Source organism: Podarcis cretensis, assembly GCF_951804945.1.
Source record: "Podarcis cretensis genome assembly, chromosome: 7".
Classification (NCBI taxonomy): domain Eukaryota; kingdom Metazoa; phylum Chordata; class Lepidosauria; order Squamata; family Lacertidae; genus Podarcis; species Podarcis cretensis.
The window spans coordinates 25,332,625-25,350,797 of record NC_137176.1 but is presented as its reverse complement, the minus strand read 5'-3'; the positions used below and the strand labels follow the sequence as shown (position 1 = coordinate 25,350,797).

The 18,173-nt window shown below is 44.7% G+C and overlaps 1 protein-coding gene across 2 annotated transcripts; it reads right to left on the bottom strand.

The window, feature by feature from the left end:
- Nucleotides 1-321: 321 nt before the first annotated feature.
- Nucleotides 322-6,850, bottom strand: LOC307220879 (serpin B3-like). 2 transcript variants are annotated; one of them, XM_079985044.1, is made up of 9 exons: nt 6,801-6,850; nt 6,420-6,604; nt 5,457-5,537; nt 4,942-5,067; nt 4,350-4,496; nt 2,864-2,981; nt 2,330-2,481; nt 1,665-1,832; nt 322-1,443 (listed from the first exon to the last, which is right to left on the bottom strand). In XM_079985044.1, exons 2-9 carry the CDS (start codon nt 6,585-6,587, stop codon nt 1,051-1,053), a joined length of 1,353 nt encoding a protein of 450 aa, XP_079841170.1. In that variant the 5' UTR covers nt 6,588-6,604; nt 6,801-6,850; the 3' UTR covers nt 322-1,050. The 2 variants fall into 2 exon arrangements, with proteins under 2 accessions (XP_079841170.1, XP_079841171.1); XM_079985045.1 differs by having other exon boundaries at nt 1,665-1,829.
- Between the last annotated feature and the right edge of the window lie 11,323 nt (nt 6,851-18,173).

The following is an 18,173-nucleotide window of genomic DNA, read 5'->3' as shown; positions in this document are numbered from 1 at the left end:
TAGGAAATGAATATTTTGTTGCATTATGTGGGATCAAATACGTGGTTTGGCATTTGGGTTTCAGACTCAACCTCTACCATATTCTATGTTTGGGGGAAAGTTACTGATTTCTGTGCCGCCACCTCCAAATACCACTCATCTTGTGATGTTGTGCACACCAATCCTTCAGTTTTTGAAATGCGAAAGAGGGGATCCTTATCTTATGGGTTGACTTTAGTCATAAAAATTGTTGTCTGGGTGCCTGGGGAAGATTTGTCATTGCAATCCTTGGGAACTCGTACTCTACAATATATCTCACAGGAGTGAAAACTGCAAAACAAGTTTTATTAAATGCTTTGTTTATTCAGATATTGTGCAGCTTCAGTACAAAAGAGGCAAGAAGGTTTCATAAGTTTCAAAGAAAAGCTATAATCTCACAAGCAATGTGGAAAGATTTTCATTTCAAAGAGCCAGACTGCAGTTTCCTGTTTCATAGTGTGGTCCAATACATGTCTCCTCAGAAATCCCACTGAATTCAGCAGGGCTTACTTCCAAGTAAGTAGATCCAGGATGGCAGCCTCATGCTGCTGTCTTCAGGCGAGATAATTCAGCAAAAGGCATACAATTTTGCTTCAGTTAGGCAGATTTCAATCAGGAAAGAACAAGACAACTTTCATCAAGAAGCAGATTCCAGAATAGTGACATTTTCCTGACTTCAGTCTCCACCCAGGTGTTCCATTTAGAAAAATTTAGTTGTGGCCCAAAGAAGTGTAGCTTCTTCCATCGCAGTGCTATAGTGCAGGGAAAAATGCACTTACCGAATATTGTCATTTATCAAACATCTTATTGAAAAGATGTAAAATGACAGGAGAAGGCAGGTAGAGCAACAATCCTATAAAACATTGTTGTCATACCATGAAAATTAGGCCCGCCACCCAACGAAAATTCTCTTTGCCCAAAGCTATGCAAAGGTTGGCCTTGCTGAGTAAAGAGGAGAGGGGAAAACAATATTCTTCTATAAAATATTTTCCGTATCCATTTTCCATTGATTTTGTTGCATGAACTCTTCCTTTATTCTGGTTTAGCAAATCTACCGAGAGCAATGATGCTCTGGGTGCAATTGTGCCGGACGAAATAGAGGAAAGGATGGTCAGCCCAAATCTCCACAGGTTCCCGACGTGGACGCCTATCCTTGGGGCAAGGGACTGGCTCTGGTTCTTCACCACCCTCCTCATCAATCTCGATAGCAGCATCATGGACCAGCTGAGTCAGAGCCACGCCTTCTGTTGTGGTTGCTCCGGAGAAATTGGCCTTTTCGGGGTCAGTCAGATCCGGCAGATTCAGGTATTCGGTGGCTTCAATGCTCTTCTCGGAGCTGAATTTGGGAATGGCCACATCCACCTCGATGGCCTTCAGATGACAGGACAGGTCAAGCAGATGCTCGTGGCTAAGTCCATCTTCCAGCTAGAGGAACACATAGAAGTTACAGTGATATCATTCCAATCCCATACTGAATCAAAACAAGGGAGAATACAATAAGAAAAATATATCAACAGACTTTTTCCACACCAGTATTATTGAAATCGAGGGCCTGGCATGGATAAGGTGAATAGCTATAATAGGGATATATTATAGGGATGATATATCATAGGGTATAATATCATAGGGATGGAAAGACCATTTACCTGTTCAAGAGCTTCTGCACTGCAGTCTACTGGCAGCAGCAGAACAAAGGTCAGTTCATTGTTCTTGTAGGGGATCTCAAGAACTTGGACTTGAACATTGCATAGGTCAATTGTCCCTGCATTGTAGACACCCTTCCTGTGCATCAGCTGCACACTGTGGCATTCCTTCTGTGAAGAAAAGGAAAAAAGGAAATATTTAAAAAGAGAGAAGGAACTTAGTTTGCTTTGGGAAGTTCTTTCTTCCTTCCTTTCTTTCTCAGACATCATGAGATTCGGCATTGCAAAAAACAAAACAAAAAAAAAACACCTCCCAGAGAAAAAGAAAAGAGAGACAGCAGATTCTTCTCTTTTGTAATTTCAGCAACAATCCTACTAAATTGAAATCAATTGGACTGGCATCAAGTGGCCAAGTTAAACCCCATTCTTAGCAGTGGGGCTCTAGGACAGCTACATAACTCTAGTTTGGGGCCATCATCTTCAACTAAAAGGGGTGATGACCGTCCAGCATTGCAGAGCCTTCCTTGCACCAAGTGTTTCAAGTGACCTCCATCAAGACCTCATTGGGGCAACTCAACTCCAACACTAAACGTGTAGTCTGGAAGTTACAAGGTACATTGTCTCTGCACAAAAGAAGCAAGGAAGCTAGGGATATGTTTCTAACTCACCTCATCTGCATGATGAGGGTAAAAGGGAGCTTCTTCTGTGAGCTCTTTGTCAAATTTCACTTCCCATTGTCCTTTGAAGAAGAGAGCATTCACCAGCAGGAGCTGAACAAGGCAGTCAAAGCTGTCCTTGGGGAGAAGGTCCTTGATTTTACCTGGCAAAGAAATTGTTACAATGGTTTTTTTGGGAATGGGGGCATACAATTTGTAGTTCACGGTTAATGGAGAATAAATGGAACAGCTTGAATAAAGTACTTAATTATACCCTAAGTAGTCCTTTGCAACAGAATGGGAGCATTTAACTGTTTTTATAAGCAAATAAAATAGTATGGGCACCAGTTTATTGCAACAAATCAATCCTACCTTTCCTCATGTTTGAGGGAAAGCAGAGGTCACAGTGGGCTCTTAGCTTATTCTTGCAGAATAAGAAAGATTTAACTGGTTTTTTGAACCAGCATGAGAAGAACAAACACCGGAGACCTCCCTATCATGAAAGTTATGTCAGGAAGAGGTCATTAGTGCATTCTGTGGTCTTACCATGTGTACGGGTTTCAACCCAAAGGTTGATGAGTCTCCTCACTTCCTCAGGCGCATTATGGAAATCCACACCATCCACTTCAGTCAAGTACAGTTTGAGAGCACAGAAAACGAATTTCTGAACAGAACAAGAAAACATTGGATCCATGTATCAGTAAATATATAACAAAACAGAAAATGTCCAGAGTATTCTCTCGCATTTGAGTACTGCCTAATTCCCTTAAAGATTCAGTGCCTCTTTGTAGTTTCAGAACACTAAATTTTGCAGGTGGAGACTTTCATAGTGCAGATAATCATTACCGTAGTAGATCTCTCTGGTTGCCTGGGAATGAGGCACAAGTTTGACAGACACCAGTAGATGATGAATCCATTCATGCAGCCGCTGGGAGAGATCATCAGGAGGTTTGGGCTGGGCGTTCATCAGTATGCGGATGATACCCAGCTCTACCTCTCTTTTAAATCAGAACCAGTGAAGGCGGTGAAGGTCCTGTGTGAGTGTCTGGAGGCGGTTGGAGGATGGATGGCGGCTAACAGATTGAGGTTGAATCTTGACAAGACAGAAGTACTGTTTTGGGGGGATAGGAGGCGGGCAGGTGTCGAGGATTCCCTGGTCCTGAATGGGGTAACTGTGCCCCAGAAGGACCAGGTGCGCAGCCTGGGAGTCATTTTGGACTCACAGCTGTCCATGGAGGCACAGGTCAAATCTGTGTCTAGGGCAGCTGTTTACCAGCTCCATCTGGTACGTAGGCTGAGACCCTATCTGCCTGCAGACTGTCTCACCAGAGTGATGCATGCTCTGGTTATCTCCCGCTTGGACTACTGCAATGTGCTCTACATGGGGCTACCTTTGAAGGTGACTCGGAAACTACAACTAATCCAGAATGTGGCAGCTAGACTGGTGACTGGGGGCGGCCGCCGAGACCATATAACACCGGTCTTGAAAAACCTACATTGGCTCCCAGTACATTTCCGAGCACAATTCAAAGTGTTGGTGCTGACCTTTAAAGCCCTAAACGGCCTCGGTCCAGTATACCTGAAGGAGCGTCTCCACCCCCATCGTTCTGCCCGGATGCTGAGGTCCAGTGCCGAGGGCCTTCTGGCGGTTCCCTCATTGCGAGAAGCAAAGCTACAGGGAACCAGGCAGAGGGCCTTCTCGGTAGTGGCGCCCACCCTGTGGAACGCCCTTCCAGCAGATGTCAAAGCGATAAACAACTACCTGACATTCAGAAGACATCTTAAGGCAGCCCTGTTCAGGAAAGTTTTTAACATGTGATATTTTAGTGTATTTTTGGTTTCTGTGGAAGCCGCCCAGAGTGGCTGGGGAGGCCCAGCCAGATGGGCAGGGTATAAATAAATTATTATTATTATTATTATTATTATTATTATTATTATTATTTATGGTAGAATACAGTCAATAGCAGGTTGCAATGTGCACTTGGTTCTCACAGTACAGTGGAGCACCCATAGGGGCCAAAATTAGAGTTACCTGGATGAAGGCAATGTCCTTGTTTCCATAGAGCTTGTTGGCAAAGCTCAGGGTATAGTTGGCGCTGGGCTCATTAAGAGTCGCAAGGATTTTGCTGAATGCCGTATGGATTCCTTCAGGCTTCTCACACTCATAGCAAGGAACATCCTAAGGATTCAAAAAGGAGGTTAATTCTCACAACACCTGGCTACTTATCTTCTTAAGGGTATATCTTGTGAGAAAGAAAAGGTACAAACTTATCTTAAGCAACAAAGCTTGCTTGAAAGTCGACCTCAGGTATGCCTACTTTGAAGTAAACATTTATCACATCTGAATCCCTCCAGGCAGCCCAGCTCATCTTTCTTGAGATTTACTCAATTTTATGCTCATGGCAATGTTAGATGGGGGTTGATGGTGACTGACTCAACAACACCCAGTGAACTTCACATCTAAGTAAGAATTTAGCGGTTTCATTCCTACTTTCCTGTGGATTTTATCACAAGTTGTGTGGTATCATTTAGAATACTTAGAGATAACCCCCTAAATGTCTATTTGTGTGTGTGTGATTATTATTATTATTTTGATGAAACTCTCCAGATGTTTCACAACTTACGCGTCTAGGACAACGTGGCTCGGGCTCAGGCTCAGGGCAAGGAGCTGGGCGGTGAATGACTCGTCTCTTGTCACAAGGTTTAGGTTCAGGACGGGGTCTCGGTTTGGCACCACCAGCACCTTGGGTCTGCAATGAAGTTATAAAATGTCTGCATCCATAGGTAGTTCATTTCCAGCCCATTTACAATAAAGGAATAAGAAATGTTGGCATGAAACCAAATTAGTTTTTCAAACATCAGCCAATCCTTGTTCTGATGTTGCACTGATATCAGACACATATATTGATGCTTTAATCTTCCTTCCAACAAATATTTTGTTGCAAATATATTTACGAAAATGACATTTGCACTTTTAAGAGCTGATTCAGTGCTCAAGGCTCCTTTTCTTCCTTTAGAGATGTTTTTGCCCAACAGGCATGGAGTTGATGTTGAGATAACAGGAGATAATACTAATATGCAAGCTGGGTTCTTTGGGGAGAGGAGGAATACACCTTTATCCAAGCGTTCTTCTACATACCCTTCTTAGTCTGGTTGTTGAATGTCCCAGGCTCCTGCTTCTGGGTTTGTCACACTCTTTCACTTCATCCCAATGCAGGACCTTGAATGAAATTGGAACATTGCTTCAGTTGCACAGGCAATATTATAACAGCAGCACTTATTATCCTGATATGTATGTCACATGACTCTTAGATCATATGTGACATTTGCAGGATGGATATCTTCCTGCATACTACTCTTCAAAATGATTCAACATGTTTGGCCCATGATATCTGAATCATGCTAAATTAATGATCCAAACATACATACAAACTTCAGGCAATCTATGGTTCTGCCTTGAGATGATAGAAACAAATCTCATATAGGATGAGAATTAAAGGAATCAAATCTTAAATTTAGTTCTCCACATTTTGCAACAGTTTGCTATTTTTTATTTATTTTTTAAAAAAAGATCCACATGAAATTTCACTAGCATTTTAGTGTGAAATTCTCCTAATAAACCCATTTCAGATGCGTTTTCTTTTACTAATGTACACATTTTTGCAAGCAGTTTCTCCAGTACAATGCATGTTATGCTACTTTCGCTAATATCTGCATTTTTATGCACATTTCTCCCTAATATATGAATATTTGTAAATATTATTTTTACAAAACAAGTACAGGTAAGTACAAATCTATTTAAAAAGAGCTGTTTTTGGCTCATACATTGTTTTGAAAACTACAAATTTGGAAGATTCCATTTGGAAGATTTCCATTCCATTCAACCAAATTTCTCCTCCACGCCTAGTGATGCAATATTCTTTGATCTCTGCACATTTATGGGATTTTCTGCAGAGACGTTGATTGGGCTTATTACTGGATCAAGCCACAGTGAGGTCATTCTTTTTCTCAACTTGTATCAAATATGACTGGTGATGGAAAGGTATCTGCTAATGATGAGCCCAGTCTGAAGGCTGCATCTCTACTGCTTGATTAGACCCACCTTCTCAATCTGAGCTGCTTGTTCACAACCAGATGCATAAGCGAGGAGGCCCAGGCCTGCGGTGAGGTTCGCAGGGGAGAGCACGAGGTTGTCGCATGGGTGCTCAGTGGTCACCACTTTGAAAACGTCAACGGCGAATTTAGCATTGGCTTCAGGCAGGGTGGTCATGATGGAATTGAAAAGCTCTGAGGGAAGACCAAAACAGCTCATCATTTCAGGATCCTTCAGAATACAGATATACTTGTTCCTACTTCTGCACTGCAATACATTCTATCACCAAACCCACAATTTTGAAGAACTACCCATGATAAAAGAACTGCTGTAAAGATGCACATCACCCAACACAAGGCTGCATGGATGCTTGAAAGGAGAGCTGCTTACCTTGGCTTCAGCTGTGATGATAGGAGTCTGGCAGGTGAGTGTGATGCTCTCCTCCTGTGAGATGCTGGTATTTATACTGATCTTCTCACACCCCCACAACCATTAAACTACTTTGTATTTTCTGAATCTGCAAAAAATTAGATTAATTCAAATTTACATAATGAAACCAGTACGATGCAAAAACTGGACATTTCTAATGATCAAAGGTAATTATCTTGGATTGCCACATATACTCCCTATATGACTTTGCTTAATTATGTATACTTCATCTAGTGCAAAATGCAGGCACAATGTGACACACCCTGTCAGCATTGGTGTATTGTCAGCGTGTCCCAAAGCACTCCAAATATCCCCTTGAAACTGTCCCTTAAAACCAAGTTTTCCCCCAAGAGACTCCATTGAAAGAGGGTTCCTTTCTTGTTTGAAAAAAATGTGTAAGAAATTGAAAATGACACAGCAGGACAGTGGGTATGAATTCACCACTGGAGGAAATGGTGAGGATCACTCAATTAGATGTTTTAAAAAATAGATTGGGCATATTCGTGGAAAACGTTTCTATCAGTCAAAATGGGTCAATGAAATGTTTGAGTCCAAAGGCACTATAGTTCCAAATACAATTCCAGATGCTGAGCGTGAGTGGCAGAGGAGAGCTGTTGTTTTTGAAGAAGAGAAGAAGAAGAAGAGTTTGGATTTGATATCCCGCCTTTCACTCCCTTTAAGGAGTCTCAAAGCGGCTAACATTCTCCTTTCCCTTCCTCCCCCACAACAAGCACTCTGTGAGGTGAGTGGGGCTGAGAGACTTCAGAGAAGTGTGACTGGCCCAAGGTCACCCAGCAGCTGCATGTGGAGGAGCGGAGACGCGAACCCAGTTCCCCAGATTACGAGACTACCGCTCTTAACCACTAAACCACACTGACATATATGCCACCTTTCAAGAAACACCAGACTGAACATTGTTCAAAACAGAAGGCTGCATCAGATGTAACTTTAGTTCTACCTATCTAGGTTCTTTGTAAGTTGTAACATCTGGAGAGCCATCACTTGCTATGTGCTTTTAGGGTTCACAAACTACAATCCATCCTGGGGTAGTGTGTTATTCACATGGCTTAGAACAAAAACAAGGCCAGTGGAAGTGATGGTATTCCAGCTGAACTATTTAAAATTTTAAAAGATGATGCTGTTAAGGTGCTACACTCAATATGCCAGCAAGTTTGGAAAACTCAGCAGTGGCCAGAAGATTGGAGAAGATCAGTCTACATCCCAATCCCAAAGAAGGGCAGTGCCAAATAATGCTCCAACTATCGCACAATTGCACTAATTTCTCACGCTAGCAAGGTTATGCTTAAAATTCTACAAGGAAGGCTCAAGCAGTATGTGGACCGAGAACTCCCAGAAGTGCAAGCTGGATTTCGAAGGGGCAGAGGAACCAGAGACCAAATTGCAAACATGCGCTGGATTATGGAGAAAGCTAGAGAGTTCCAGAAAGACATTTACTTCTGCTTCATTGACTATGCAAAAGCCTTTGACTGTGTCGACCATGGCAAACTATGGCAAGTTCTTAAAGAAATGGGAGTGCCTGATCACCTCATCTGTCTCCTGAGAAATCTCTATGTGGGACAAGAAGCTACAGTTAGAACTGGATATGGAACAACTGACTGGTTCAAAATTGGGAAAGGAGTACGACAAGGCTGCATTTTGTCTCCCTGCTTATTTAACTTATATGCAGAATTCATCATGCGAAAGGCTGGGCTGGATGAATCCCTAGCCGGAATTAAGATTGCCGGAAGAAATATCAACAACCTCAGATATGCAGATGACACAACCTTGATGGCAGAAAGTGAGGAGGAATTAAAGAACCTTTTATTGAGGGTGAAAGAGGAGAGTGCAAAATATGGTCTGAAGCTCAACATCAAAAAAACGAAGATCATGGCTACTGGTCCCATCACCTCCTGGCAAATAGAAGGGGAAGAAATGGAGGCAGTGAGAGATTTTACTTTCTTGGGCTCCATGATCACTGCAGATGGTGACAGCAGCCACGAAATTAAAAGACGCCTGCTTCTTGGGAGAAGGGCAATGACAGGCCTAGACAGCATCTTGAGAAGTAGAGACATCACCTTGTCAACAAAGGTCCGTATAGTTAAAGCTATGGTTTTCCCAGTAGTGATGTATGGAAGTGAGAGCTGGACCATAAAGAAGGCTGATCGCCGAAGAATTGATGCTTTTGAATTATGGTGCTGGAGGAGACTCTTGAGAGTCCCATGGACTGCAAGAAGATCAAACCTCTCCATTCTGAAGGAAATCAGCCCTGAGTGCTCACTGGAAGGACAGATTGTGAAGCTGAGGCTCCCGTACTTTGGCCACCTCATGAGAAGAGAAGACTCCCTGGAGAAGACCCTGATGTTGGGAAAGATGGAGGGCACAAGGAGAAGGGGGCGACAGAGGACGAGATGGTTGGATAGTGTTTTCGAGGTTACCAGCATGAGTCTGACCAAGCTGCGGGGAGCAGTGGAGGACAGGAGTGCCTGGCGTTCTCTGGTCCATGGGGTCACGAAGAGTCGGACACGACTAAACGACTAAACAACAACAACAACAAAGAACAAAAAATAATAATCTAAAATATGACCAATGTCCCAAAGAGCAATCAGGAGAAGCAGGCAGGACTAGGATAAATAGGCTGTTCTGTGATGTGCTAGAATTCATCCAGATAATTCATTGTGCCATGAACTATTTAATACATATGGAGCTCTGAGGAGCATTTATGTTTCTGCTCTGAAGATCCTCATTTAATATTTTCAATCCCAATTCTGGGCACAAAGTAATAAAAGTAAAGAGAAGAATAACAAGATACAAATACTACAAATTCATATAAACAGGTCCAATAAGCAAACAACAGATGATGTTATAAGGTAAAAAAGCAAAACTACAATGTCAAAAATTGAAGTTTCCAATATAACCAATCACTTATCACTAGTCAGTGGAAGCATTTCCCATTTTATGGAAGGAAAAGGACATCTATATCAAGGAAGAAATCACTTGACTTAGATGGGAATTGACTGAAAACAGATTAATTCTACACCTTTGCACAGTGTTGGAGGGAGTTTGGGCACAGCGAGTGTTAACTCATGTCTATGTCAGCAAGCGCCCTCTTAACTTCCTGAATTGTTCGGACGGTGTCATTATATGATTTAGTCACTAGGTGGCAATGGATATCTAGCTGGGAGTCAGAAATTTCTTGTTACACTTCAGTTCTTGTTTAAGAGAGACAAGCTGCTAGGCAAGCACTTCGTTAAGTCAGATGTCCTCTAAGCCTTCCATGGCAGGCTGGGCAGTGTGGGAAATGTACTCGTTTCTGCCACTGCCACCAAGCGAAAGCACGAGCAGGGGACCACCAACGGGAGGTGTGCTCCCTCCCCTCTTATTTCTGAAGGAGGCTTCAAAGAACTGGATGCCCCAGCCTGCTTTCAATTCATGCTGTTCCTATATTTAAGAATTAAGAATTGCTGAATTTAAAGATTACTTGATCTCTAGCAGTTGGGTGTGGATGCAGTGGTGTAGCATGGGTTGCTGGTGCCCGGGACAGGGCAAGTGTTGGACTGGGCAGTTGGGGTGGAGGCATGTGCTGGGGGATGCGCACCGAACCTGTGAGGCACATGGCTCACATGGCTGCTACTGCTGCCGCTGCTGGGGGCGATGACCATGTGGCTTCTAGGCTTGGCGGCTCTGCTGCCTCCCGGCTCAGCCAGCCCAAGGGTGGAGCACACAGGCATCCCTTCACTGGCCATGAGGAGAAGGATGCGCGACTCCAACCCCAAAGGCCTGGCCTGGGCATGGCTTGCCTCCGTGCAGTTCCAGGGGGTGGCAGGAGCTCAGCCATGGAGCTTTGATGGGTGAGCCTGTTTGCCTGGTTGCCCCCTCTCAGAATTTTGCACTCTGCCCCCCATGCTACACCACTGTGTGCATAGAAATCAAGTCCGGCCCACTTCTACCATTCTTACGGTTTTTGAATTGCTTTTTATCATATCCAGCTTATATTTTATTGCACCGTTTTTACATTCTTTATTGATGTAAATCGTCCTGGAGCTTCATTAGTGAATGGTAGTATTTGAGATATAGAGAGAGCAGGTAAGGTAAAGGTAAAGGTACCCCTGCCCGTACGGGCCAGTCTTGACAGACTCTGGGGTTGGTGCGCCCATCTCACTCAAGAGGCCGGGGACCAGCGCTGTCCGGAGACACTTCCGGGTCACGTGGCCAGCGTGACATCGCTGCTCTGGCCAGAGCCAGAGCCAGAGCCAGAGCCGCACACGGAAACGCCGTTTACCTTCCCGCTGGTAAGCGGTCCCTATTTATCTACTTGCACCCGGGGGTGCTTTCGAACTGCTAGGTTGGCAGGCGCTGGGACCGAAGGACGGGAGCGCACCCCGCCGCAGGGATTCGAACCGCCGACCTTTCGATCGGCAAGCCCTAGGCACTGAGGCTTTTACCCACAGCGCCACCTGCGTCCCACTAGAGAGAGCAGGTAGGGACATCTATATTGATGTTGATATAGGTCTTTATTAGCCTGTAAGCTTGGCCAGCTGTAACGGGGTTACTTCTTAAATGCAATCTTTTTAAGTAGGTCTCATAAGGAGGGCAGTGGAGAGGTCACCTACTAGGGCTAGTGGGGCACTGCTCCAACAAAATCAGTCTACCTTCACTCAGCCCTCACCTGTCTTTCGTACAACCAGTGCAGGTGTGGCACACCCTGCCAGGCTCTTCCTCTTTAGTCCCAGTGTACAACTTAGCCAGGAGGACAGGGGGGGAATGAGAAATGAGTTGGCTTTGTTCACCATTGGATCTGGCTCCATCAACCAATTGCCTGCCTGTCTTCTCCACCAGTTCCTCTTTTTAAAAAATCATTTTTATTGATTTTCGAATAAAAACAGCCAATCCCGATATCCGAATCATAATCCGATTAAAAATAAAAAACTAAAATAAAAAAAACAACCAAATTATAATCCAAATTGTAATTATTATTTTTTTTCCGGGCTCTCCATAGTCTGGACCTCTGAAGCATATCTCCAAATCTTTGTTCCTGCCTCTTCTCGTTGTTTTCATGTTTTCCGCTTTCTGATCTTAATACTTTAAAGTTCTCCGTCCCTGGCGACTTCTCCACCAGTTCCACTGAGCACTAGCCGCCGCTGGTGGAGGGCATAACAGAAGGCAGGAATTGGTCTACAAAAACACAGCAAGCCTTTTTACAGTGTTGACCTAGAAGGGGGGGAAATCTGACGGCAAAATATCCTGGACCACCATTGACCAGCTCCTCCCCTCTATAAATTTGCAGACCAGATCACTTTTAACGAACAGGTAGTGCCCCAGGTGTAGACTGCTTAAATGGGGCAAGGGGCAGATCTGAGGGAAGCCTACCTGCTCCATCGGCTCCACCCCCTGGCATGGCCCAAGGCCCAGCCTGCATCCCCATTTGCCAAAGCAGGGTGCAGGCTAGGTTCTAGTTCCTGATAGGGGACAGGGGCTTATGCCCCCACCGCCTATCAGGAAGGGCACTGAAGTTCAAGTTCCCTCATCGAGGCCCCCAGTGAAGCCTCTGCCATCCTGCAACGCTGCCGCACCAAGAGGGGTGAGCGGGCTTTTAAAAATATCTCAGGAAAATGGTTTGTGGAATTTGAGAAGCCACTGAGCAATGACAACAAATCTCAACGACATCCACCAGTGCTATTTTGCAAGAAAAAGAGGTGCTGGGACAACCCCTTGTTCTCTTATAATGGCAATGGCTGCCACCTGAGAGGGCGAGTTCTGGCTGAAAAAGCCCTGACACCCACTCCCCTCAATATCTTGGCACCACCAAGATGTCTCAGCCTCTTCCTCTTTCAAACGATTGGAAGCATAGCTATGACTGGAAATTCGTTTCACTTAGAAAAATATTATATTGGCACATCAAAGTCTCGGTGGATGGTGACAGTGACAACTGCAGTACTAGGAAATGGGTGGTTTACATTTTTTTTGTGATCAAAATTGCCCCTACCCACGGCTTTGTTCTTTCTCAGATACGGACTGGATTCACACTGACCAGTTTGTAGTACAAAAACATAGTTTTTTCACAACCCAGAATCATTTATACTCATCCTCAACAGCTGCTTTCAGTCTAGAATGATTCTAGATCCCACCCTCCACAAGAGTGAGTGGTAACTTATTGCAGGTTTGAAAACCCTCCCCTTATTCATGCCTTTTCCTTCCTGTTTATGCCCCAGGTGAAGGAAGAAGGAAGTGGCAATTGCGATACTGGCATATGACATGGTGCAGGTGTAGATACACCTCCGCCCTCATTGACGAACCCTGTACCTCTGTATTCAAATGGACAAACTGCAGGGTAATGCAAAATCTAATCCTGTTTCGTTGGGCAAATTTCAATAGATGAGGCTGGAGGGTGCAGACAAGGTGCTTGGATTGGACCCTTGCTCCTCTTGGAAGAGGAGACAGCTGCCTAGGCCATGGAGGTGGTCAGTGCCAAGAGGGGGTGGTTCCTGATTGTTTGAAGAAGACAAGACCACTTCTTAAGAAACTATCCCTAGATTCTAAGAACCCAATTACCAGACAGTTGCCAACCTCCCTCCTCTGGGCAAGGTTCTTCAGCAGGTGGGCACTGACCAGATCCCAGGTGCTCTTGGATTTTCTAGATCCATTTCAACCAGGGTTTTGGCCTGGCTTTGGCACAGAAACTGCCCTGGTCACCTTATATGCTGAGCTCTGTTGGGAGACAGACAGGGGCAATGTTTCCCTGTAAATCCTCTTCTCAACAGCTTTCAATACCATCAACCAATGTATCCCCCGGAGAGGCTATCTGAGTTGTGAGTGCTTTGCAGTGGTTCCGGTCCTACTTGGATGGTTGTCCTCAGCAGGTGATGCTTGGGGAGTGCTTCTCGGCACCATGGGAGCTTCCATGTGGGCTCTTTCGGGGCTCAATTTTATCCCCTGTGTTGTTTAATATCTACATGAAGCTGCTGAATGGAGTCATTCAGTTTCAGAGTGTGTTGTCAGCAGTATGCTGATGCCATACAACTCTATTCCTCTTTTACATCTACAGGTGTGGCAGTGAATGAGTGGGTGTCATGCTTTCGTAATGGACTGGATGAGAGCCAATAAACTGAAACTCAATCCAGATAAGACAGAGGTACTGTTAGTGGTTGGTTCCCTAGACCAGATGGGTAGAAAACTGCCTGCTCTTGAGGGGTTACACTCCCTCTGAAGGAGCAAGTACACAGTTTGGGGGTGCTCCCCTAGCCATTGCTGTCACTTGAGGCTCAGGAGGTCCAGATGAAGCTATCAGTACGGGGATAGCCTAACTTCTGTGGCCTACAGTCTGGTAACATCTAAGCTGGATTACTGTGTTGCACAGTACGTGGGACCACCTCCGAAGATGGTTTGGAAACTTCAGCTGGTGCAAAATGCAATGGCCAGATTGCTCACCATTTTGTCGTTGTTGGCATCCATCTGTCTCGGGAGACAATCGAGTGTGCCTCTGGTAGTGAAGTTAGACCGCTGAGGTAGCAGCACCAAAGTGACCTCTCTGGGGCACAAGCCTGGGCAATGTGTATGGAGGTCTTGGGCTGCCCAGATGACAAGGCTCCCCTCTTGGCCTCGCTGATGTGGGCCAAAGAAAATCAGAGCAATGCATTTGGCACCAGAAGGAGGCATACAAGGTTGCCATCCAACCACCTTAGGAACTCCACCCCAGATCTGTGTAGGGTTTACCCCTTAGCCTTTCCTTCTTCCAAAGATGTCCTCCAAAACAACCAGAGTTTTCCTTCTTCTCTTAGATTGACTACCTTCCCAGGTTGAAGAGCCTCATCTGCCCCTCGCTTCCCTCTACAGCACATGCAGAAACTGCCCTCTTGACTGTTGACCCCACTATTGGCCTCATCCCCTCAATCTGCCTGAATCTCTCATTGCATGCATTTTTGTATGGGTGTGTTATTTGGGGTGTCTGTATGTGTGTGTTGCGTGCATCTGTTTGTGTTGTGGGTGGGTGTGGGTGTTGCTGGCTATATTTGTGGGTGGACCAGAGCAATTTTTAGCAAGTTGTGCTGTGTGGGGTATTTCTGTGCAGAGGGGAGGTGTTACATGGCAGCTTTTGTGTGAGGGGTTTGGGAGTGTTGCCTGGTTGTGTTTGTATATGTATTTGGGGGCAGGTGTCTGGCAATGTTTGCTATGGAGGATGGCGGTGTTGATGGGTTTTTCTGCAAACTTTTCCTTCTGGGAAATGGATACTTTGTGTGCTATGTTGAGTCAAATATGTAGCTTGGCATTTGGATCTCAGATCCAACGTCTGTCACATCACAGTACTGCACGCCCTTCCATGACTGAAAATTTCTTACTAGATTGATACACGTTGCCAAGATTCTGAATTGACTTGGAATGCTCCTATTGTATTTTGCTAAGCTGTTGGAATGGAGGAGAAATTTGATAAACTTCTCATTTAAACATAAACCTACCAACTTTGCACTTTCTGAAACAGTATTTGAACCAAAACACAGGCACCCTTTGAAATTTGCATTTCTCTGAATTTTGCAATGCAGTTAACCAGGCAACTAGTTTGTACAAAAATGCGTATATATATTTTCAAAAAATGTCTATAGTAGCAAAATAACAAACAAAATGTAGGACAAATTCACACTAAAATGCTGGCAAATTTTCACTAAAAAAAAAAAGAAATTGAAAATTGCTGCAGAAACAAAGTGGAGTTTAAGATTGGAAATATGAGAAACTGGCAGAACCTAAATAGGCAGGACAACTCATCCCTACTAAGAACAAAAAGCTTTCTGCTTTCTTAGAGATTACCTCAGCATTGCAAAGGAAAGTATGTTCATCTCTCAACTTTTTATTTAATTCACTATGTGAATTCCCCCCTGTGGCATTTGCCCTCCTAGGCAAACATGTTGGGTCATAAAGAAAGGGTTAAATGAGTGTGAAGTGATTGGCCAGTGGGAACCCAAGGGGAGGAGTTAGAGTTAGAGTTAGTGTTGTTAAGGAGTCAGTTGGGTGTTAGAGAAGAGAAAGGGAATATAAGTCTGTGGGTTGGGATAGTTTGACGTGAGAGAGTGAGAGAATCTGTTAAGAGGAGTCAGATAGACAGTTGGGATAATCAGTTAGAAGTTATTAGGAAGCTTTAGGCAGGTAAAGAAACTAAGATTAAGAAACTGACAAGAAAAATTATCTGAAACCATAAACTTGTTAATGCTTATAAAATAAACTTGTTTATTTGGTTGAATGTTAACAACTGTCTGGACTCCGTGTGTACCCGAGAGAAACGGGTTGGTGGCAGCGGGGAAGCAAGCACAGTGGTGGCACAGGGATCAATAGACGGTCAAATATCCAAGGACCCTGTGTGATCGCCACCCCCCCCCCATGTTTTGTATGGGATTTCAAGTGATAGTCTGACTGGGTGTTGTGAGTGGGGACAGGGCTTCATGCTGCCCAGCTGTCTTGTGTGGGGTATCTTGGAGGGGAGCAAAATGCTGCAAGGCTGCATTTGTGTAGGAGAGGGAGCTTTGGAATGAAGGTGATGGTTGGTGTTTGGGGGTTTGGGAAATGGGGGTGTTGGCTGGCTGTGCTTGTGTAAGTGGTTGGGAGTGTTCCTGGGCTATGTTTTTGTGGGGTTTTCTCAGCTGGAGGGAAGGCTGTTCCTGGCTGTGTTGGTATGCAGTTTGCGGGGTATGTGTGTCCTTGTGTGTGCTTTTTCAAAAGAGTATCCTGGCTGGGTTCGTGTAGTCCTTTTGGGAGGGGCAGTTCCCTGTTTGGATTTGATATCCCACTTTATCACTACCCGAAGGAGTTTCAAAGCGGCTAACATTCTCCTTTCCCTTCCTCCCCCACAACAAACACTCTGAGGTGAGTGAGGCTGAGAGATTTCAAAGAAGTGTGACTAGCCCAAGGTCACCCAGCAGCTGCATGTGGAGGAGCGGGGAATTGAACCCAGTTCACCAGATTACGAGTCTACTGCTCTTAACCACTACACCACACTATGTTTGGTTGGGTCTGGTGGGTATTGCTTGACTGTTTTTGTATAAGTTTATTTTGGAAATGTTGCTTCTCTTCCGGGTTAGCGCCTCCGGCAATGGAGGAGCTCCTCCGATCGGGAGGAACCCACTCCGTGAGAAATAGGGTCTGACCGCCACGGCGAAGGCGGAGACCCCCAGAAATCACAGGCGGAAGAAGCCTGTGAACTTGGGATTCGGCTGGCACCTTTTGCGCCCCCCCCCCTAGTCACGGGGAGACCCGGCAACGGGAATCCAGAGCGACGTGGGGTGAGCGGCACGGAGCTTTGAATCGACCGCTTCTTTCACGGAGTGAAGCCGCATTGCTGCTGTCGGAGAGCGCTGACTTTTTTCCTGTGGACAATTGGACTTTAAACAACAACCCGTGAGTAGAACAGAAAATTGGACCTTTAAATAAGTTAATTTGGCACTGAACGGGGAAGGCTCAAACAGGAAGTCCATCTTCCCTTTCTATAAATAGACTGAAGCAAAGTAGTTGCTAACTAAGGTCTTGGAAAGTCTTGTGTAAAGGACCAAAACTCCACTGATTGAAATTATTTAATCCCCCCTGGAAGCGGGGGGAGAACCTGTAGGAGAAGGTGAAAATTTAAAATTGAAGCACCACATCTCTGAACCTGGGAGCAGTTTGCAAAAAGCCCATCAACAGTGAACAGGATAAATTTGACAGCTAGTCTAAAAGAAGGACATTGTTTCCATTGCCCGCTTCTGCGCTTAAAAAGAAAAGGTAACTAAAAATTGTTACTAAATTTACTTTTGGAATTGTGCTGGAAAGGATTGATACAAATGAAGTCTGGCTTCCTCTAGTGGGAGCCTTGGGACATTGTTACAAGAGTGCAGCTGCTAAGATAAAGACTGTGGGAAACCAGTTTTGACCTTGAACATCTCAAGAATGTCGGCTAAGGAAGAAGTAGTCTCTGTACTGAACAGGACAATCTATTTGTTGGGAAAGTTGCATAAACAGATAGATGTCATGGCTACCAATATTGATATCTTGGGAACAAAAGTGGGCAGCAGTACAGAAGTTGACAAAAATCTGGCACAGGAATCTATCTTAATTGAACAAATTGATGAATTGGAGAAGGAGAAAGTCGCTGTTGTTGAATATAATGCAATACAAGGGGGAGCCTTAACCTTACAGAGGCAAATGGAGGATTATAAGTTGAAGCCCTATATGCCTGTAACTAGAAAAAGACAGATTGTAAAGATGGGAGCCTGGCCTGGTTTGGAAAAGGAAAGTGGGAGAGATCCCCTTATGCAGGGATCAATCGACTTTTGGGATATGGATTTGGGCCAGGAGGAGCTTGAAGCTTTTGGGGCCTTT